Source organism: Ixodes scapularis, unplaced genomic scaffold (assembly GCF_016920785.2).
Source record: "Ixodes scapularis isolate PalLabHiFi unplaced genomic scaffold, ASM1692078v2 PGA_scaffold2__306_contigs__length_199485367, whole genome shotgun sequence".
NCBI classification, from domain to species: Eukaryota; Metazoa; Arthropoda; class Arachnida; order Ixodida; family Ixodidae; genus Ixodes; species Ixodes scapularis.
The window spans coordinates 186,405,550-186,429,839 of NW_024609857.1; the positions used below are offsets into that span (position 1 = coordinate 186,405,550).

At 43.8% G+C, this 24,290-nt stretch overlaps 1 protein-coding gene and 1 non-coding gene across 2 annotated transcripts in view; one reads left to right on the forward strand and one right to left on the reverse strand.

The window, feature by feature from the left end:
- Positions 1-24,290, forward strand: part of LOC115316236 (relaxin receptor 1) — a 482,496-nt gene that overhangs the window by 302,499 nt on the left and 155,707 nt on the right. Inside the window, exon 3 of the mRNA XM_042292126.1 lies at positions 4,363-4,491. Within this exon, the coding sequence (XP_042148060.1) occupies positions 4,363-4,491 (129 nt within the window). The remainder of the gene's footprint in view (positions 1-4,362; positions 4,492-24,290) is intronic.
- Positions 13,593-13,674, reverse strand: Trnaf-aaa. The gene has a single exon. It is a non-coding gene; the product is annotated as a tRNA-Phe (tRNA).

Below are 24,290 nucleotides of genomic sequence, written 5' to 3' on the forward strand. Positions count from 1 at the left end.
CCTTAACTTGGGGTCATTGGGACATGCTTTTGTTTCCCGTAGTCAACCTCACTGGCCTTGTACGGATTTAATTAAGTGGCCCCCTTTCGTAACTTTCCTAAGAAAACAAGATAGAAAAAAAAAAAAGTTTAACAATCTTGAAGTCATTGTGTGACGAACTGCCAGCGTGACGAATCACCCTATCACGAATGTTCCGCTGTGACGAACGGGCCTGTTACCAGTTGCCCTATGACGAATCGACATGTGACGAATGGGCCGTATCCCATGCTATCCTGCCGCGGCGTTTTGGCTGCGCTGGGGCCGAAATGCGCTGCCTGCGGGCCTTTACGCGGCCACTTGTCGGCCGTGTTTTTTTTACAGAATTGATTGGCGTGGCATAATGAAAGTCTGATAAATCTGGATTCGATAGTCAACCCGATTTTAGAGCGTCGACGAAGGCGAATGCGCACTTGAAGTCGTTCTGTTCTATTCTCACCGCTACGTCCTCGTTCGCGTAAGGGAGGCGTCGATTCCAAGGTAATATAAAAAATGGGGAATTTTTTTTCTTTCGTGTATTATGTTTTTGAAATACGTGAAACGACCACCGAGGTATCAGCAGCCGTGACGAAATTTCGCGCTTCAAGCCGCTGTGTCACGTCTGTCAAATTAATCGACGCTGAACCGCGTAGGCACTTTAACATTAAAATATGTCTGGGGACACTAGACGCTTCTGGTGCAATTCCCCTGCGATTCAAGAGAAGACATGGCTGGCGAGAAACAACGCGAAAAGTTGTCATGACACAAAGCAAACAATGCATTTTTGGCACTTTACATTCGGCACTTTTCAATGAAATACAAAATTGATTTTAAAAGAGGGTGAGCGAAGTAACATATTATGCATGTTACATGAACCATTCCTGAACGAAATATTCAGGAATAGGCAATGTAATTTTTGTAACTTTGGCAATTAAAAGTTCTCAGGAAAAAGCAATTAAACATTACTTTTGTGCTAACCCCCATATGAAACGGCTTATGACATATGATCTTCCACATGGTAACAAATATATCTTTCTCGTGTGTACCTTCTCATACACACTATAATCGCAACACTACTGAACGTCGTAAGGATGCCCTGAGTATTCTCGGCTGCATGCGTGAACAGGTTTTCAAGGCTGCGTCTAGAGCAGACCTAAGGGCACCCAGAAACCAGTAGTGATCGTATTTGTCTTTAATGAGTAAGGGCATATTTTCGATTTCTCAAAAATATTGTGCCTCCTCACCAGATGACTGCAGTTTGATTGTCGGGATCAAGCTGTTTTAGGCGGGACATAGGTATAAAAACACAGGATCGAAGTACAACGAGGATCTTTACAGCCATTGGCAAGACCCACAAGCACTCTGAGAATGAACATACCCTATCATGGTACCATGAAAAGGCATATCTTGCAGTCAGCGTTCTGCTTTGAAGTCTATCAGGACAAGAATGAGAGTACCGAAAACAGTTATTAGGTACCATCGCATTTTGGACACTTAACTTCAAACGGGTTATAACAGAACACAAAAGACAGAAACAGCCTGAGTCTGGGGAAGCATATTTTAGCCTAGCCGAATATAACCTCTTGAATACCGAGGCACACCGAACAGTCCAATGATGACACCTCCACTAGATTTTTTATGTCGTTGCATAGAAGTTGCCATCAACAAAAGTGTACACAATTGTGACATTGCGACGAAAAGTTTTATGGAAAGTCTATGGCATAAAGCACATTAAACTCTGTGCGAAAGGCCAGCTTCATACAGTCGTGTTGCTACGTGCATGCAAACAGCTTAAAGGGATGCTGAACCGAAATTCGTATTTCAGAAAATAAGGCCGCACACAGCGTTGGGTAAAGTACATCTGAAAGGTACTTCTTTAGTAAAGTACAAAGTAAATGAGACGTTATAACGTCTCATTTACGTACCAGTGTACTTAATAATTTACCTACAAGTAAATTATTAAGTACACTGGGAGCAACGTACTTGAAGTAAAGTACTATAAATACAATGTACTTTCAAAGTAAAGTACAAGCTTCCTAACACAGTCTTTCATGATGCTCTTTCATTCCCCTAAACAGTGATTTTTTTTTAATTGGTATGCATTACCCAGAGGTAATCAAGGGAGCATGACCTCAAAAACAGCGGCGAATATTTGATAAAGTCAAGCGGCCACAGAGTAATTTTTGTTTTCAGGAATGGAGCCAAATTCAGAAGACCCTCTTCTGAATTTGGCGCCCCTTGCACTGGATATATGTAACCAAGGGGGTTAAATGTACTAGGAGAGAGCATGACGTCAGCACCGCAGCTTCCGCAAGCAATCCCCTCATAGAAAAATGCCCTCTCCGTAATAAAAAAATAAAAAAATAAGTGTGCAAGCGTGCTGGTGATAATTAATCATGATGTGACACTTGCGATTGGGGTGCGAAAAAAAAAATAAGGAACTTTCAAATAGAAGGAAAAGACAAAAGAGAATGTCTCACACCAACGTTCTCCTCTGTTTTCTCTTATACTTCGACTTGAAAATGTAATTTTTTCGCACCACAGACTTAGGTATTACATTATGATTAATTTTTCTCTCCTAATATTTTAAACCTCCTCGCTTGCGCTGACCGACCGAGAAGTAGCAAGAGATCAAAAACCTACGGGAAAGCCGCTGCCAGTACAAACGGGGCGATGCGTCGTCTGCTCACGTTTCTGGTAAGAGTAGAATATCCCTCCCAGTATTTCTTCGGAGTTGACAAGGCATCACTTCGTGATACAAATTTAACAAAACCAAATTTGAGGAATGTACTTTGAAGTCGGGAATTGTACTTTCCTCGGAAAGTAGCAGAAAAGGATACTTTAAGTACGAGAGTTTTCAGAGATTGTACCTCAAGTAAAGTACAAGTTTCCTAAACCTAATTTAAGTAGCACTTTAGGTACAATGCACTTAAATTACTTCCCAACACTGGCCACAGACGTGTTCAGCAGGACGCTACGTGCTTGTGCGTGAGTCACAAGCACTCACGCACAAGCACGCAAGTGCTTTTGTGAGACTGAGTAAATTGTGTGTTTGCTTGCTTTATGAATAAACTTATTATTATTATTTTTATTAACCCCAAAACACCACTCATAGAGCGATATCTCGAACGGATCGAGCGATATTTTAGAGAAGTATCGCTCGATGTACCTCTCTTCGAAGTGAAGTGCGCACACCCCGGAGTTTTCCTGAAGATGCGTGTGTCCCCTCGGAATATTCCTGTCCCAGTGAGGAGAAGAGAACTGGGTGTTTCGGGACGGCGAACAACGTGTTTTTTTTTTTTTTTTTGCAGACCTGCAGCTTGTTGTGCATCCTGGAACGAAACAGTGCTTCGCTCGCTGCTTTTTCTTTACGCCGGAGGTTGACGGGGCAACGTCCATAGTCTCCACGTGTCACCTGACGGACGAGCATGCATGAACGGTTGAAATAAGTTCACACGAGCGCTGAAGAACAGGTGAAAGCGGGCGTGAACTCGTCGCTACGCGCCTTGCCGCACGCAAATCCCTGCGCCAGCTGCGCGCGCCTATACACGCTGAGTCGAGCGCCCCTGACGGTGATTTTCCAAACCGGCCGCGGCGATGGATGGGAGAGCCGGCGCGCTAGACACACCCAACTCTCTAGCCACCCTACTAGGAGGAAGAAAGCTAAGAAGGAAAATGTTGAAATTCCAATGGGCGACGCTGCCCTAAAGGAATCTGCTACGTCACGAATACGTAGCAATTTGCCCAACGTTGCTAGATTACCTCCCAAATAGGCTCCGCATGCATCCACCAGGTGCACATTGAAAGATCGTTTATTTAGCTTTAAAATTAGTTTTCTTGTGCCTGTCAACGGAAGACTGGTGTTTTTGAGGTTAGGGTGCAACCTGCAACACATTCAAGCTAGAAAATGAGCGCTGGAATTTCGTTTCCCTACCCCTTTAAGGCTTCAATTCACAGTGCCACGTGACGTCGTCACATTTTTGAATGTGTGTGATACGTTTATGGTGGTGTCGCAGGAACCTAAGCAACTCTTTACACAACATTTAGGGCCTCAGTTTTATAAAACAAAACACTCAAAAATGTTTAGCCTAAGTGTATGCGCACTCAAAATTGCCACGCATTACGGTAACGTGCCATATTTAGCAGAATAACGCTCCACCCAATTTAACGGGAAATCTAAAGCTACACGCCAAATAGTTCCAATGTTTAGCGGAATTTAGCGTGTCTTCCGAACTCAGGAAGGTTCATCTGTACACACCGAGCGGCAGCCCAAAAAAAGGTCCATAATTTGACTCTTGAGATTATCCAAATGATTAAGGTACATACATGCATATATTATTTTTACAGGGCTTGGAGGCGTGGCCGATTGTCCTCTAGGCTACTTCCCCTGCAATGCGAGCGAACGCTGCCTTCGGAGGGAGCTCATCTGCGACGGACGACGGGACTGTGATGATGGCTCAGACGAACTCAGCTGCGGTGAGTAATTCTCAGACACTCGAGATACACCATTGACAGGAAACAACGACCAGCTTTTCGTACATGGGGGCATGCAGGGAATCAACATCAACCGTCTCAGGATAAAAGAGTTACAGTGAATCTTGCTTTTCATGTTCCGGGTACATCAGTCGCAGACTACAAGACTGCCCAGTCATAATATCGAACAGACATGAAGATTGCACCAGACTTCTAACAAATACAACTAGAAGACTAAAAAAGAAAAAAAAAACTATGATGTTTCAAAAGGGCACGAGGCAATAGAGGGTTCATTTCAGGCGGTTGCATTTTATTAAAAAATATTAATCAGTCATTAAACACCTGCAGCTACGTTTTTTGCTGCGAAAAGTAATTTTTAATTTTTCTTAAATTGGCTTTAGGGATGTTATCTGCGAATAAACGAAGAGTTTAATGTTCATTGGGGAAGCTTAAACTGACACAAAGAGAGGAACGCAAGCCCTACCGTTTACATTGGTCACGAATTGAACCTCCACACCTGCCACAGTTCAAGAAAAATAAATATATTAGCATAATATGCATCCATATAACGGATGCTCTCTGCTGCTTCAAATAACTAGCTGAGAAATAAGCTCTCACGCAGGAAACAAATGCGCCTGAGTATTCGTAACTTGTCCCTTGTTTCGTATTTTGTTGCTTGTTTCGTATCTTGTCCAGTTTTTAACTTGAGCGTGGAGCGTGATGGTGAACATTTGTGGGACGTTTTCAAACAAACGAACAAGGCACCAGTGAAGTCTTACATACCATTCAAAATTTATAATGGAAATAAGAGACATAAACCATGGATTACTTTCCCAATTCGAAAACAAATATAGCGCACACGTTGAACTTTTAAGAAGTATCGAACAAATCACTCTGATAGTGCTAGGCAAAGCTCGAAGAAATATCCAGGGTCCTTAAAAGAATATACAAGAAAACAAACTGATGTTTTATGACGCTTTTCAAGATTAACTCCAAAATGATCTCAAAGACATCTGGAAATCTGTGAACAGACATAGTTAGTTGCAGGAGGCGGAAAAACTGACTTGAAATATTAATTGGAATGTTTTGCCTTCGCAATGTCGCTGTCTACTAACTTGTCATTTTGTAACAAACCAGGAATAAAAAAAAAAGAAGATACCTCACCTTCTTTTTTATTATTCCTGGTATGTTACAAAATGACAAGTTAGTAGACAGCGACATTCCGAAGGCAAAACATTTCAATTAATATTTCAAGTCATTTTTTTTGTCTCCTGCACCTAACTATGTCTGTCCTTTGACCTGGCCAGAAGAGTGGTTTTGGCCGAGGTGAATACCGTACTACATGATACCAAGTAAGGCCTTACTACAAGACATTTACATGTCAAAAGCGTGTGGACCAGATGAAATTTCACCGCTAGTTTTGCAGAATTGCACAGAAGTCATATCCAAGTACCTTCAACGAATTTTTACCAAATCATTGAACACTGGTTTAGTTTCGGCTGACTGGAAAAGAGAAAATGTAACTCACGTTTTAAGTCTTGGTCAAAAAATGTAGTTTAAACTTAGCTCCCGGTTTCACATGCGTGCGCTGCTTGCAAGATGTTTGAACATATTTTATATAGTTGAATATATAGTTTCCTAGACTCTAGTCATTTCTTTTCCCCCTGCCACTACGGTTTTCGTCAAGGTCATTAACATGTTACACAGCCTGCAGAAGTTACCCATTTTGTTTCAAGTACGATAGAAAATAGCCAGTGTTGATTTTGTATTCTTGGACTTCCGCAAAGCTTTTGACACCGTGCCCATCATCTATTGTAAAACAAACTTGTATCTCTAGGCATCAACTACAAAATCATCGACAGGATTGCTGACTATCTTTCCGGTCGCGAGCAAACTGTAGTACTTAAGGTACAAAGTCTTCACCAGTGATTGTGACCTCCGGAGTACCACAGGGACCTGTGTTGGGGCCTTTGCTATTGTTTGTATTCCTTAACACGATTTGTGAAAACATAGAGTCTCATATTAAGTTATTCGCGGACGACTGCATACTATATAGATTTATTGAAAATGCCGTGGTCTCCAGTGTGCTTCAAAAGGGTTTAAAGTGCTCGAAGACTGGTATGACCCTTAAAAAATGAGCCTTTCGCCAAGAGTAAGCACATATGGTTTTCTCACAGTGCATCTTACCAGACCGAATACAATAGAAAAATGTTATACTTGACCACGTAGAAAATTATGAGTTCGTGGGAGTTCATTTGTCATCCAGTTTGAGTGGAATGATCACGTGGATAACACTGTTGCTAAGGCTTGTAAAATGTTGTTTGAACTTGTTTCTTATTCGCAGGAATTTTCAAAAATACATCTCGCAGTGTAAAACAAACATTCTATTTTTCTTTCATTCTTTCAATATCACGATACGCTCGTATCATCTGGGACTCGCCACAGAGTTACATTGAACAAAAGTTGGAACGGGTTCACCAGGTATTACGGTTCGTTACAGGTGACTACAGCCTTTAAACAAGTTGAACAAAAATGAAAGACAAGTTAGGTTGGGATTCATTCAAAGAGCGAAGAAAGTGCTTGAGATTGAAATTCCTTCACCGCATATATTACGGACAGACTGGCACTGAAAGGGGTATTTACAATTTTGAACCGCACTATGCATCTACAAGACGGGTTAATTCTACAGAAACGAGGAATATAGTTAGAATACTGACTGTTTTTTATTTTCATTTCAGAGCGCAGCTCTTAGGCGCCCGTTAATGGCTTGAGCGGTGTCGGCGTCGCCGTTGCTGCCGGCGCAACCGCGCGGTGTATTATGGGAAACGTCCCGTAATGCACCGCGGTGACGCGCGCGTTGCGTTATGGGACGTTTCCATAATGCACCGCGCGGGAGGGAGGAGGATTGAGGAGGAGGTTGGAGGATAGGGAGGGGGAGGGAGAGCGAGGGAGGAGGGGGAGGAGGATGGAGGAGGAGATGAGGAGGATGAAGAGGGGGAGGAGGCGAGGAGCACGGGAGGAGTAGATAAGGAGGCAGGAGGAGAGGGTATGGATGAGGAGGAGGGGCATACCGTCCCCTCTGTACCCTTCCCTCCTCCTCCTCAAGAGCTGCACTCTAATTCTGCATTACAGGGAGTTGTAAACGCCTCACCTTTTCTTTAAATCACTAGAGAGTGGTATACACTTACGAGAAAGAGTGTATATTACTGATAATGATCTCTTTTTTGATAAAAGTCAAATCTCTATTCGCGCTTAAAAATGTATGTTTTATCCTTGATTCCGTTTATCTATTGTGTGAATATGTATTATTATTGCGTGGTGTACCTTCTGCATACTGCCAAACGGCGCTGCAGGTATTCGTGTAAATAATATAAATAAATATACGGGCATTTCAGTATTTTATTCCCTTAAACTTTTAAGCATTTCTGGACAAGAAAATCATCTCAACATACACTAAAAGAAACACGACACATATAGATTTTTAAGAAGTCCATTCCGAAGTGGCATATCCTGTGTCGAAGTTTTCATCTGAATGCCTGAACTGCTCTATGAGATACTGTTGATTATTAAGTGAGTCTGCCCCAGTATGATCTAAAAAACACATTGAAGTTGCTTTTTGTGGAAGGAAAAAGACAGGAAAGGAACGTTTTATAGTTTTTCTCACTTGACTCCAAATAGTTTCTAATTCATTTATCTCCGTTTGGGGTCAGTTTCACGGCAGGATTAACTTTCACCAGCTCGTCTCCGCTCTCGCTATTTTTGGGCAGTTCATGCATAATTATAATACTATTATACATTACCATACTGACTGAATGCCAATTTTGAACACAGAACGTCTGTTATCAACTAATTTTCACGGAGGTCTGTAACGGCTTGGGTGTAACGTTTGGTTCTAAAGAAAAGCAGTCATAAAAAGCTTTACGCCCACAGAAAACCATATAAAATGTCTTAACTTCCTCAGCAGTATTCGAACTCACCAACTTGAGATTGTGAACCGAGTACATCTCAGCGGAAAGAATTATTGTACTAACAAATTACACTGCATTTTTATTCTATATACAACTTTTCAACGCTCAGTCTAATTGGTTATTAAAAAAAGAATAATGTCTACTCGCTATGTCACACCATGTCACGCGACAACGCAAGGCATCTGGACTTGGACCAATTGGCGTTGGTGGTGTTCGTCGTTAATTTGCAAGTCCTCTCCTGTTGTGAGATGGAACCCCTGAACAATCTAGGCTCCATAAGTATGGGCATGGATCTCCCACGGTGTTTGTTAAAAATGGCAGCAAATCTTCGACACATTTGCTTTGTAGGGAGGCGGTACTGCTCAGACGCCTCTCTCTTTTTCCACCGTGGACACGGTAGAAGAAGATAGAGTCGAGGCTACCGAGAACGTAAGAAATGGTAGGAGCAGCGGAAAGGACCCTCACCAAGGACACCACACACGAACGCCGATAAGTGTAAGGCTCAACGCACATTTTGTACATAGCAGTCCTCGTCTGCATAATGAAGCTTCTATAATTTTACAAATAAGAAGACTAATAAATATTTAAGGAAAATGAGACGTAAGAATTAAAAAAGAACTGCGTGGAATGACGTATCGGTACATTTTGCCTTTCTATAAAACTTCAGCGGTTAAAAATATATAATCTGTTTACAGTAATACACCTAATTTTAAAAGTATTACTAAATTTGTTATACTTAAGGTAAAGGAGATCTAGGGGGAGACACCAAAGCCAGGCTTGTGTTTATTCTAAATACTCTACTAAAGATGCTGTATTTAAAACATATTTGCAGTATTTCGGTATTTTGCAAATACATTTCGTTTAGACAATTTCGCTATTCGATCTTAATGGGCCTTTTTCAGAGTTTGGCCACGATCGTGGCGCGCCCTCTCGAGAATCGTGGAAACACTTTTGGAGGCTTCGGACCCGTCGCTCCGTCATCCTCGCGAGAGCGCGCGCGTCTCCAGGTCCCCGCGTTGCGTCCTCCCCTCTTTCATCATTCTGAGCGTGTATTTGTGTCGCCGCTTCGCGTGCATCCATTCTTCGAAACGGCTGAGGCCGGCCCCGGAGGACGAACGAAAGCCACTGTCTAAGATACAGGCGAGCTCCTTCGTTTTTCTACCTCCAAAGATGGATTGAGAGCCGAAGCCGCATCGGTTCCTATACAGCCGGCTTGGGGTCACTTAAACGTCACTTTGGTATCGCGTGGTGGAGGCATTTCAAAAAGGGGTCGCATTTCAAGGTAGAGTTTTATGTAACAAGTATAATGGTGACCAGTTTTGGGCCCGGCCTAACTCTCCACCTAGTGCGGAGCTTGTGAGCTTAGTTTATGAGGCCCGGCCACTGTGATCAAACACATACGGCTGCCGGGAGAAACGCCAGCTTCCCCCGTGGGCACGTCACTATCCTCCGTTCACTCCTAAGCTAACAATGCGGTGGGAGCAGCCTGCTCGCCGGACCAGTCAGACGCCTTCCTTTTATAACCTGACCCTCCTCTCTGCGCGCAGTATGGATGATTGCGTAATCGCGTTGCGAAAGATAGGCGTACCAGTGGTCCATTGACAAGGTAGCTTCCATTGCAGCCTCAGCGTATCAGTGAACTTATGGCACCAATTTCCTTGATTTCACGCTTTTAAAGTGACATGATATGCCGGGAGCATCCGAAGATGAAGCTCCAACTGTTGGGCAGCTCCAATATCTATGTGCATTCATATCTGAGGAAAGACCCCCACGAATGGTTCCACAGTTTGCACAACACGCGAATAAAGCCTCCGAGATCGGAGTTAATTTCAAGCCTGGTAGGGCGGACATCTCCCCACCCTCTAAAAAAAGTTTGTGCGTCTACTTTCACGCACAAAGTTCGGAGAGCCAATCACCGCAACTTACGGAGGCAGCTCAGCGAATGACATTGCCGAAACATCTGTTTAGACCAAAAAACGCCGTCTGAGTTGTGACATTAAGCAATGCAAAACGTCACCCTTGCATTGCTTAATGTCACCACTCAGACTGCGTTTTTTGGTCTAAACATATGTTCCGGCATTGTCATTCGCTGAGCTGCCTCCATAAGCTGCGGTGATTGGCTCTCCGAGTGTTGTGCAGGAAAGCAGATGCACGAGCTTTTTTTAGAGTGCAAGGTATGGTTTCCTGAAAACAAATGCGAGTATCGAAGAAACGCGGGTCTCCAGGCCTTATTTATGATGTATTTCGGCCTGCAGCGAACTTCTTAAAATGCTAATGGAGTTACATCTACGAAATTTCCGCTTGAACAGTCGGTGACTTTTGCAGGCTCGTTGCCGCGGCTGGTGAATACATCAAACAAAAAAAAAAAAAAATTTAACGGGCACGTAACATTAGTTTCGTTTCATGGCCTCCATCTGGCCCCGACATTTCAATTCATTAAAGTTCACATTTCGCTAGATAAAACGAACCACTCAAAGGGACATAAAATAATATAGAAATTCAGCCCGGTAACTGACTGCGTTTCTTTTTCCGCATCGTTTACAGCGCTCCCTAAAAGGAACCATACTGTGTGTTATAATTATTTTGATTTAAAAACTTCCACTACGTGTTGTTTCCAATCGCTCTCAATGATAATGAGTTTTGGCGCAGTGAAAAAAAAGGTACATACATTCAGATGTTCGAGTTTAAAATTGGGGCTTTTAGAAATAACCCGCCATCGCGGAGGAGGCTCTTTTGATTTTAATGAAGCATGTCAAGATCAGCAGCCAGTGCAATGTGTATCGAACGAATAACGCAAAGTCATAATTTTCTTCGTGGAGCTGATAAAATAATCCAGTATCCACGTCAGATACACTGTATAGCTATTATCACGTCATACGTTTCGCGAATGAAACAGCGTTGGTGCACTAGGCGCTTTCTCGCACATTCGCAGCTATCAGACAGGAAGAGAGCGTTGCAGAAGGGAAAACAAAGAAAGTGTTACGGGGCCATTGGCCTTGCATGTCACTTTTAGCTATCAGACAGGCATTAGCCGAGTTTTAGTAGCCACAGCGGATACAACCGCCGCGTTGCACCTCATCATAAAATCCCCATTTCGACGATAACTGCACCGGTCTTAAGCGAATCTCAAGGTGTAAAACACTGAGCCTAGCAATGCTTTCTCAGAATGCCGATGCGGAAGTCGCCCTAATAATAATCTTCGCAAGACGTTTGAGAAAACATTGTGAAAACGATTCACATGTGAGAAACAGTTCCCTTCATCGTATAGTTATTAGCAAAAGCAACTCTATTTGTGAAGGCGAAGATACGTAGTGTGTATATGTTCACTTCGATATATGACCCGAAGAAGAATTTCATCGATAAATTCTTAAGAACCACAAAATAATGTTGTACTCGAAGCAGCATGTCTCATTGATGTATCTATGAAAAAAAAAAAAGTACAATTGAGCTGTTTTCCGCAGACCTCTCCCGGCACATGGACATCACTGGTGCAGCTAATACTCCGGAATACACTCCACTTTTATTTCTGGCTGCAATACAGCACAGATTTTGTCTTTGAAATAGGTAGAAATTTTAGATGTAAAAATAAAGCTTGTTAATTTGGGTGTCTAACGTTTTTGGGCAACTAAGACGCCAAACTTTGTTTATAACTACTTTCGTCCTTCTTAACCAAAGACTACAAAAAGCTCCGGTCAATTCGGAGGCTTGAACGTTGGTGCCATTAAATAATAAAAACAAAAAAATAACACGAAGAACCTAAATCACAATAGGATCCCAACTGTAAATCATTAATTATCTTCCCATTTGTTTGTAGCGTCCACTAGGCCTTCAATATATTGGTAATAACGATAATAATATTAACAATAATACTACTAATAATAAATATTTTACTGCATCTTTCACGTTGTACAAATACCGGCCCGCTATAGCATGTATCAGCCTGCTTGTCTGCGCGACGTGGCGTACAACAGGTTACATGCTTGCTAATAAAAAAAGCATTGTTGGCATGCAGCTAAACAAAACAAAGAAAACTCGCACACGCTGGAAGAACAAGAGAAAAACGCAGTTGCAATCGCCTATCACATATGGAACAGCAGTGACTCAGTTTGTATTTTACTCGTTTTTATAAATCCAAGTTATGAAGGTCTTCTGGTATATTATTAAAATAAAACAAAGCGTAATATGACCTCAATTTTTATCAAAAGCTAGTATATACTCTAAGATGTACAATCTTTTCCGTAGGCCTTAGAATTTGTTATTTTGTTAAGGAAATTTTGAAATCTCTGTCGAAGGAACATTTTAATAGAATTGCATAGTTGTGCAACTGCTCAGTAGTTAAGACTTTCGCTACCTTATTTTTTTTTCTCTTTTTCTGATTTCTCGTTTATTGTACCATATATGATGTTACATGCTATTTTGCATGGAACCTTATCGATTTGTTTGTTTTTTGTTGTTAGAACACGTTCCGTATAACGAAATACCATAGCGAAGAACCGAGTCACCCAGTGCGGTATACACTCTTTTTTTTAGAGAGGCATTTGCTACATGTTTGCATCCCCTATATAATTAAGCACAAACGGCACGCATCATTTTCATTAAATATTCAACATGATTATTCCATAAAAGATTTACATCTAGATGAATCCCGAAATATTTTGCTGTGTGGACATGATCTCACGGTTGGTCGCTACAGTTTCTGCAATGGTGAGAATGAAGGAAAAATGAAATTGTCAAGTTCAATTGATATTAGGGCCTACGAAAGCACATCACCTTGGATTTTAATAGAATTAAAAAAAAATAGGATTTTTTGAAAACCATATGTTTTTTGAAAAATTGAAGGTGCGTTTGTTTCGCCAATGTGTTCGAGTACTATGGCCAGTATCGTATGCATATTAACACACTCGGAATGACAGAGGTAGGGCTTCGATTTAATTTACATAAATATTAAAGAGAAGAGGACGTAATATTGAGCAATACGGATTAAATCGGGAGTGCCTCAGACACTGTTAATCTAAACTGCATTACTTCTAAGCTTATTATTAGGGGCGAAGCTCCTTAGAGTCTAGCCTTATCCGTCCGTCCGTCTGTCCGTCCGGCCGGCCGTCGTCCGTGCTCACATAGAAAAAAAAATGTTTGCGCAGTCGGCAGGATTCGAACCTGTGCGGGGAGACCCGAATGGATTTTTAGCCCATCGCCTTAACCACTCGGCCACGGCTGCGGGATGAGTAGGGGGCTCTGAGGTGTGGTAGTAACTCAAGAGAGGGGGGTTCTGTCATGGATGAAACGTTGCATGTAGCCGCTCAACGTCTATACAGGAGAGGGCGCTGCGGTCAAATGCGTATATAATCGCGTTACACTTTGCATGCATTGGCTCAACGTTTATCGACAAGAAGGCGCTGCGGTCAAATGCTCAAACGCGTATATAACCACGTTCCAAACCACACCTTTTCCTTCTGACGAGGACCATTGACTTAAGCGGTGGAGATGCGTTCCCATCGCTTCTAGCGGATCCAAGCTTATCCGCTGGAAGAACCACTGGCTCTGCATTTCACCGACCATGAAGCAGTAATAATGCAGTCAAAACGCAACCCGGAACTCAGCACTACCTATGGGCAATAAAAAAAAAAATCAGCACCATCAGCACTACCTATGATAACTAAAACCAATATCATCAGTACCACCAGAGCTTCGCCCCAATCAACATCATTCACCACGTGGAGGTGCGGTCATTTTTTTTTTTTACCAGCTTGACTATTTGTCTGTGCTGTATTCTTTAAAAAAAGCATCTGAAGGCCTCCTAAACCCCCTAGTTCCTAGCTTCTTTAGTAGTAGTTTATGATTATTTGTCTCTTAAGCATTTGACAAATCCAGAAACAGGGCAAAAACAAAATGGTTTCTATCCAGACTGCAACTTAAGTGGTTTGTAAAATTTTCCAGCAGAACTTTTGCGCTCCCATTTTTGCGAACGCCGTACCGAGATGTGTATTAAATAATTTTTTTTCGTAATATGAGTTAATTGTATTCAGTACCTAATTTTTTCATAATCGCGCCATTACTGGGAATATCGAAATCTGTCTGTAATTTATAACATAGTTTATTTTACCGTTTTTATTTAACGGTCTTATAACTGCGGTTTTAACCCCACAGAAATGTGACAAGTTGAAAGGGAGTCATTTCATATTTTTGTGAATCCATCTTTAAGTCTATAAACATCAAACCGGATATCCCGTAAATGTATCCTATCCTTCCCCGCAAGTTTTGTGACTGATATATATTATTATCCTACTTCTGTCATCTGTGGTAAGTATGCGGAATGCAAACTGGCATTGAAATCATCCGGTGATCCCCCTTGATATCTTATATTTCTAAGTTCCATGACTTTTTCAGCAAACGAATCGTGAAATTAGTTGCACAATGAGATAATATTTTCCTTGCCGAAAGCTTTTGCGGTGGTATTATCGATATTTTGCTTTATATTTGAGCCCGTAATTTGGTTGATCAACTCCCAAACCTTCTTTAGGTTTCCCTGGCTCTTCTGAAACCTATTTGTGTAATAATATTTTTCGCTAATGTTATTTGCGGACATCTTATTTCCCAACTTCCGGAACCCTTTATTGATTCGTTCATCTGCGGGTCTTGCCTTACTTATATTCCACAGCCTGTCCTTTTCGCGACAAAGTGCCATAATTTCCTAATTTATCCATGCACTTTCTAGTTTTCTCTGCCTCAATTTTACTGTTTGAGAGCACTATCCATATATGCACTCCATCGTTTCTTTGACCATTTGATAAGACGTGATATAATCGTTTTTCAATAGTAGCCTCTAATTATATTATCTTATTATTTTATTTATTCTTCTCTTGTCTAGAATTCATTTGCAGAGAGTATGTTCCATTTCCCCCGAATTTACTCCCAATATCGTCAAACCTACAAAGTAGTGATCAGCAACTTTTTGTATAATCACTCCTGAAAACAATTTAAGTTCAAAATCTCTCACAATACTATGATTAATAAAAGATAAAGTTTCTGTGGTTCCTGGATATTCTTCCATAGTGCAGATATTAATTAATTGTTCTAATACATAGCCAGCAAGTAGATTCAGGTAGTCAGACACACGGTACCTGGCAGTTCTATGTTCAAGTCACCAGCAATAATAAATATTTATTACTGTAAACTTTGTTGAGTAGTTCAGAAAATTCATCTAAAATAATTTATATTCGCACAGGGTGGTCTACATATTGCACAGATGACAACAGACACCCGCTGATTAGATACACCACCAAACCTTCCGCGTGTTACCAAAATATATTTCATCTGTAAAAGCTTGGTCTGCTGGGCAAGTTGGTAGTGGACATTCATATTAAAATAGCGCAAAAGAGACGGGACAAAAAGACGAAGAAGCACACAGGACAAACGCTAGCGTTTGTCCTGTGTGCTTCTTCGTCTTTTTGTCCCGTCTCTTTTGCGCTATTTTAATATGAATGTATTTCATCTGACATCCAGTCGTTTTTATCACCACTAGCACGCCACCACCCCACCCCGTCTTCCCTCTCTACGTACAGAGAACGAGTGAAAATCACACATGTTAAAACAACTAGCAATCGTTGTATACATATATTTATTGATTTCTGTAAAATACAGAATATAAAGACCCCCCCTTCGGTTACACATGTAGACATTGAACTGGTCTCAATGTTTGTGTAGACTTCAGACATTTTTGTCTGATAGGTATAGCTCCATTCTAACACCATCAACTTCTGCAAGCGCATTCTAGACATAAACGGCCCAGTCTCGAAAAGTTTAAAACGACACTGTCATGATTAGCGTAGCTTAGATAGGTCTTGTTCCATCTCAGCTTTAAAAGAGAAGTGTTGAAAAGAAAGGAAGTCCGGAACTTATTAACCACACCGTCGATTGGCCACTTTGATGGCAACCACACCTTGTTTGTCTTGAACCAGAATTTTTTCCGTTACTCATACAGAGAGATTTCTAGTCTTCTTTTGCGCGCGACTTTTCCACAGTAGTCGTCAAAGTAACATCGTAGAGTTTTCGTTAATGAATACTCAATTCGCTCATTCGCGAGAGCTCTTCCTTAGGATATCCCTATGTCTCGAACCGCCCTCTCCCTGAATTGGGTCATGATTGGCAGCATTTTAAGCTCCCTAGGGCACAATCTTCGTGCTGTTTATATGCTATCTTGGGACGGGACCGGTAGCTGCAGCTTAGCAGGGAGGAGTTGGATGGTGTCTATAAGATTCTCGTTGTGTTTTGGGGAGATTTCGTGAATCTCTACGTTTTTCGTTATCAGTATTTTTGAGTAGCATCTACCGCGGTTTTGAGCTCCGAGATCACCCAGTCCCTCTTAGCAATCGTCGGTTCCACCTCAGTGGTCCAATTTTTTTGTTCTTTTAATTCTTGGTCCTGAATGTTTACCTTCTCCAGATGTCCATGGTACTCTTTTCCTGTAACTTCCAACGAGTGTTCTATGTGTTCCACTGTCTTTTCCTGAATAGTGAGCTTCAGAATTACGGCGTCACGCTTGTCCGGTTGTTCATCGATGGTCGTCTCGATGTTACTTATTCGGTCTAAAACTTTCCTTAGTTTTGAGCTCATCTCAAGGATGCGTTCCATCAAAAGTGCAACATTCGGTTCTCCCGCTGTTACCTTTGCGGTACTGGGTTTACTATCTTCTCGAGAATCCCTCGCTAATGATGTAAAATGTAGAGTTTTGTGAAGCTTCAAGGTTGCACTCTGCTAGGTGGTGAGAAAACACCAGTCAGGGTTTTAAGAAGATTATTTGCGTCACCAGAGCACTTTCCTACATGAAGACTATTCTTACAGTGGATACACTTAAGGCTTGGCAATCCGCAGAAATTGAATTTATACAAGTTAAACATATAACAAGAGGCAGTTTTGATAAAGGAGCAGTTTAGCCAGGTTGCAAATGTAAAAAAAATCAAGAATGACGAATGTGAATTCTTACCTAAAAATGCAAACGAAGAGAAAACGTTACAATTTGCCTCACGCACTCCACTGGACCGCGCCCCTCTGCAGACCGCTGCTTGCTTTTGTAGACCGCTAGGGGCAGGCACCGCAACCAGCAACTTCACATGAACCCTCCGCGCACCATAAGTCTATCGACTTTCAATAAACCGTCTATGGTTTCACCGTGTGATAACTGAATGTTCGTTTGCTGAATATAGTTTGTGCGCTGCGATGGCTCGCACCCCGGTGTACCGTATATACGCGTGTAATAGCCGCAGGTATTTTTTTTTATGATTTCGGGCGAGAACTAGGGGTGCGACCATTACACGGAGAAAAATGAAATTTTTTTTTTGGAAGTCATTTTTTTTCGCCAAGTTTTACTACTTGCCTTCATCAAATGGAAGTACTCACACGCCTTAGTAGAACAAGAAAACATTTATGGGTATAACATAGACAGGCGTGCAAAGTCCTTTTCACTCGTCCGTGGTAGATCGCTCATCTTCGGAACTTGTCTCAGCGTCCGGCGTCTCGGCGTCGTCGACACCGAACTTTCGCCCGGCTGCTCTTTTGCTGTTGTCTTAAAGAAAGGCAATAACTTTGAGTTTAAAGCCGGCCGTGTAACTCGTGTACTTCCCCATCCAGACGCCTGAAGTGGAGGACAGCGGGAAACAGGGGGTACTCGCACACACAAAGAGATACACTGCGTCTGGTTCGAGATTGTTCGTGATAAAGCGAAAGGCGCAAACAAAAAAGATAGAGTGCCTCAATGTTGTTGACTGCCGCAACCGGGTGCGCGCAATCTGACGGCAGTACTTGAAAAAAAAAATGGCCGCACCTACAAATCTAAAATCGTACGTGCGGCCTATACACGAGTAATTTTTAAATATAGTTTTTTCGGCTTTTTTTGTTTAAAGTTATGGGTGTGGCTATTACGCAAGTGTACGCTAAGTAAAAATGGAGGAAGAAAGTAGCAACGGCGCGTCTTCCTCCCTTCTACTGACGCGCCCCCAATCGGACACGACAAAAGGGGAGGAACGAAAGGGTTTTCTCCTTCTCCAGGCAGACGGGAGAAAGCTTTCGCCCTCCCGACTCATCTTCTTTCGGTTTCGTTTTTCGAGCAGGGCGCGCAGGTTGTTTAATAAATAGCTGTTGAGTTGATTGAGTTTCAGCGGCAGCGAAGGCCGCCTGTAATTCCGTCTTCTAGTCTAAACGTGCAGAACATTTTGGTTGCATTGACGTTTTTATCACTAATTTTATAAAACGAGCAAACGAAGCCGCTAGACACAGCGAAGTTCCGGAGCAGTGCCACCAGCGCCTCGTACGCTGGGTAGGGTGTCCGTCTCCGGATTGCGGGACTCATGCGGCACGGAACTACAGTTGCAAAACCACGCGGAACTGTGTCGACGTTTTCGACGTTATGGAAACCGCAGGAACTGCGTCCAAGACAGGCAGGTTTTGCTGCCGGCTGCCTGGATGCCTTCCGTGCTGAGTTCGGTTCTGTTTTCCGATGCCGAGTGCAACCGGCGTTCAACGTGGATCTGTATTTGTGCGTGTCAGCAACATAGCTGCAACATCGTGATGGCAGTGTTGTGGGTTGAACAGAAGACTGGAATTATCGCCGATGTGACCGTGTGTTCGCGTGTCAGTGGTGTAACAACAAGATGAGATGGCGTAAACTGTCGGGCATTGATACCGCTGGTCGGGCTGTGATCGGAGGGGGCGGGCTGTCGCAGGTTGACATTTCGCTTTACACTAAAGAGTTTAATACCACTTGAGGGGTTAAGTGCAATCGATTAACGAGCGGATAGTCATGTTGGAACGCTGGTCTGAACAGTATAAGCTCCTATCGTATAGTGGCCAATGTGACTGTTGGTTGTCTCGTCCCCGAGAGCGACTGCGCTCTGGGGAAAGGACAACACTACGAAATCGTGACGAAAAGTACAGTACTAATCACACTTGTCTATAACGCGCGAGCGTGCGGCTTTCTCCGGGGCGCGCTAGACTGGTGGCATTCGCGGAAACTAAGCTAGTCACGTGGCGCAACATGGAACGGCCCGCTCGAGGGGTGTCCTGCCCACTCTATTAGCTGGCGGCGAACGCGGTGTCATTGTCGACGATCAGTGCTTTTGTCCTGTAGGATTCTCTCGATATTATGCGCAGTCCTGTTGAATCCGGTGAATTTATATGCTTTTGTTTTTTGCATAGTAGCAAGCCTTATAGCAGCTTGATAAGCTATAAATGTGGTTCGTGATATTGTTTTTTGGTTTTTGATGACGACATCATTGATACGCCTTCATGCTTTAGTTTGTTTATTGTTCGAGCAATGATGTTTGTAAAAAGCGTGCGAGCAGCCTTCCGCGTTCGCCGCCAGCTGATAGAGTGGGCAGGTCACCCCTCGAGCGGGCCGTTCCATGTTGCGCCACGTGACTACCTTAATTTCCGCGAATGCCGCCAGTCTAGCGCTCCCCGGAGAAAGCCGCACGCTCGCGCGTTATAGACAAGTGTGATTAGCACTGTACGTATATTTACAGTGTGGAATTTTAGCATTAAAGAATAATAGTAGGTAGAATAGAGAAGAAGAAAAAAGCTACCCTTTATTTTGCTGTTTAAGTATACTACGGTGCCTGGATACACTGCCTTCCAAGTGGCGCGCTGGGATGAGCGCTAGAAGTTTTCGGGCTCGCCACGGCGTAGCTCCGTACACTTAACACCTGCCGCAAGTCGCGGCTTTGACTGCATTCAAGTTGATCGAAAAGCGATTTCTCAGCCCGTGAAGCATCAATTCCAACTGAGTGAATACCCGCTCTACAGAGATTAATTCAAGACGGCAGTTGCAGCTTTGCGCGAACAGCACAAATAGAAAAACAAACACAACAATAGAAATACAGGCTACAACGTGCCGTGCGGGGAAACAAACTCATGGTTTCGAACCGCATTGGAGCGGCTTGATTTATCGGCTTTCAAATAATTACAGCATGATCGAGCGTTTGCTTTTTAATAAGAGATTCATCCGCTGAGCCATTCGAAATACTCTCAGAGGTATGACATTGCTGGAAAAAAAATCAACTTGCTGGGAATATTTTTTATTGCTTATTCAGTCACCGAAAAACTCCGTCCGTTCAAAACGACCAGTATAAAAGACGTTAAGGCAGTGCGCGGGTGTAGTGTTCGTGTTAGTGTGGTGTTCCGTTGCATTGATATTTGTGTGTGCCGTGTATGTGCTCGATGTATGTTCACCTGATGCTTGTAATAAGTGTAAAGTGTGTATCGTAGAGGATCCCCAAGTGCAATAGTGGCCTGAGGAAATCAAATTATTTTTTGTAGAACATGAATTGGGCGGCACCTAGCGCCACCTAGCCTAACTTCTTGCAATTACTCCGCTTGACCCCGCCATCTGGTGGCTAGCAATGTAACCTTCTTTCACGCTATGCGATAAACAGCGGCTTCATATTTGCTCTTTCGAGAGCGGCTTTTGGTTTCGCGGATTGAGTTTGCCCTTCTCCGTGATGTGCGGTTGACGAAGGAATTGTAACTCGAGGAACACAAAAGGTAAGACGCAAAGTGCGCGAAGTAACTGGGTATCAATTGTCTCCGTTTAACATCGCAGTGCTGTCGACGAGAAGACCGAGTAACAGCTTTCGAAACGCAAGTTTCTGTACCTGTGGGGGGACTCTGGCTTCGGAAATAAACACATTTCGCGGAAAGCCCGTGTTACGCTCTTACTTGCTGCTCCTCTCGTCCCGTACAAAAGACGTAGCGTCCTCGTCAAGCCTTATTGGGCTCGATTCGCTCGATTCGGGGCCGCCATATTGAGATGCAGGCGACGGAGGAACTTTGCTTCCCTGCTTCAGGGACGAAAGTTTCTCCCTTTCTAAAGGAACATAGGTTACAAGACCGTTCCTCCCCTAAGGGAGGAGTATCCATACCCTTTTTTCTAAGAGTGTGCGGCCATTACACGCGTATATATGGTATATTTTGCCGACCTTCCCTTGCTTTCCTTGTCTGAAATCGATAATCCCAGCACGGCTTCCTCGGAACGACAAATATGCGCCTCTCCGGGCGCGCCTACCGGGGGTGCTTGTCTGTTGTCGAAAATCACAGCTTGAATTCCTGGACGCGAAGAACACGCAGCTCTCCTCGCGCGCGTACCGAGTGCTAAAAAAAAGCAGACGAAAAGACAGCGTTTCAACTTACTTCACGAGCCCCGCTGGACTCTACACGCATATAAAGATGAAATGGCTTAAAGTACGAACACCAAGCATGTCAGAGTTTCTCCAGCACAGGCGGTGGATGAATCACTACGATACACAGAGTCTCTATGCGGAGAGCGAGTCGTCTGCTTCTTGCGCAGGAGTTGCGATGACGTAAAAAAGACGCCGAGCTCTGATTGGCTCTGATTGTAGGATAGCGGGTAGACCTCAAAGCAAGCTATCTTGAGGCATAGCCACTATCCTTCAATCAGAGTTAATCACAGCTCGGCGTTCTGACGTCATCACAACCCCTGGTAAAGAAGCAGAGGAACTTTCGCTCCGCATTACCGGCAACTTCAGAAACGCGAGGCCTGCCGATAGGCGTGAATTTTATAGTTTAGCTCCCCAGCCACTAGAATAGACCCTTTGCAAAAGTTCGCGTCCACGCCAGTCCGCCATTGCTTGCTGACATACTAGGAACATGTGTCGGGCAGGGAATAAACTCGGCTCAGGTCTGAAACGCCGATGCAATCCCATGCTTCGTGACCGAGCAATGTCGCCTCTAATTTTGCCCGATTAACTTTTGAAAAGGGTCATGTTTCGGCTTATACCGATAAGAGCCCGGATGAACCAATCACGAACCAGGACGCGTAAACATAATAAGCCGCGTCCTACGTTTCTTAAGATTTCACTGTGTTTAGCCAATGTAAAGTTCCAGAAGATGGTTTAATTAAAAAAAGCAAGAAGCGTTCCAAAAAAGAGCATGACGTTTCTAGGTTCCACCGCCTGCGCGGATCGCGTTATCGGTTCGAACCAAATTTATTTTTATTTCTCATTCGCTGGATGCTAATTCTGCAGACTTTTGGTCTGCTCGTATTTTGCATGAACGTAGACAGACAATCGTGTTTCAAGTTGTATGTAAAAAAAAATAGTTATTAGCAGTATTCACAACTCAGAATTTTAGTGTAAGATGACCGGTCATGCAGCCGCCAGTTGCTTGCGGCTAAACGACCAGGCTTGCAAGGTGAAGAAAGACAACTCTCACGCAAATTAGGTAAACAAGCATAACGATATATATCTTTGTAATCTTGACTTTCAAAGAGAATTGCCTGGGTACCTCCTAATATTTAATTGGTAGACCAAATAGCGCAGTTTTAGTGTTATCCAAAAAGAATTTGTACTCTGATCGTGCATTTGTAATGCGTACCATATTTTAGAGCGCAGCTCTTAGGCGCCCGTTCCCGGCTTCAGCGGCGTCGGCGTAACCGTGATGTGACGTGCCCCCCCCCCCCCCCCGAAGTCACGGGACCCCCCAAGGTCGCGTCCCTGACCCCCCCCCCCCCAGGTCATGCGACCCTCCCGCAGGTCACGTGACCCCCCCCCCCGAGGTAACGTGACCACGTGACCCCCCAAGGTCACGTGACCCCCCCCCCCGAGGACACGTGACCCCTCCTCCAGGTCACGTGACCCCCCCCCCCCCGAGGTCATGCGACCCCTCCCCCCAGGTCACGTGACCCCCCCCGAGAACTCGTAACCCTCAGTACCTTTCCCTTTTGCTCCTCAAAAGCTGCGCTCTAATTCGGCGTTACAGGGAGTTGTAAACCGCTTTCGTTTTAGAACGCAGCTCTTAGGGGCCCGTTTCCAGCCTGAGCGGCGTCGGCGTCGGCGTAACCGGGGGGGGGGGGGGTCACGTGACCCCCCCCCGAGGTCACGTGACCCCCCAGGTCACGTGACCCGCCCAGGTCACGTGACCCCCTCCCCCGAGATCACGTGACCCCCCGGGGTCACGTGACTACCCGCAGGTGACGTGACCCCCCTCAGTACCCTTCCCTACTCCTCCTCAAGAGCTGCGCTCCAATTCGGCGTTACAGGGATTTGTAAACGGCTTTTTTTTTATTTGCCCTTTATAAAAAGTCCTGCTACCATTCAATGGTAGAAAGTTTTAAGATGCAGGTACAGCGGCTGACAGATGCCGGCTTCCCAGCGTCAGTAATTCTGGCAGTGGCGCAGACGTTGCTAAAAAAGATTAAGGGAGGGTCAAGTCAGAAAAAAGAGAGACCCGCAACCAGACCCCAGGTACTCCCCTACATGCACAAACTCTCGCACACTTTGAAAAAGGTAGCTGGGCGGTTTGACGTCCCTGTTGTTTTTTCCGGCGCCACAAAAGTTGGTGCAACTCTGCCCTAGAATTGCGGATAAGGCTGGGGGCAGGAGCCAATGTGCCGTAAGGCACAGGAACAAGTATGTGGATTGTGTGGTGGGGGTGGTTTACAAGATACCACTAAGTTGCGGAAGAATGTACATCGGCCAAACTGGCCGATGCATTAATGACATGGTACGTGAGCATGACTGGACACTCCGGTCGACCGCTGGGGGTCACTTGCCTCTGCATTGTGCTGCTTGTAAATGCCAGCCCCAATTCAATAACATCACCATCATCGGGAGGGGCACAGATAAAACTACCAGGGAATTATTGGAAGCGTATGCAATAACAAAAGAGGGGCAAGATGCATGCGTCAGCGAAACTTCGGTTTTTCTTCACACAAAAGAAATTGCCTATCTTGACACGTGCTGAAGCGATAGCGCGGTTTACTTCGTTAGTGTTTTTTTCTATAAATGTTTAGTTGTGAGTTCAGCGCTTGTGTCGTTCGCACTTTCC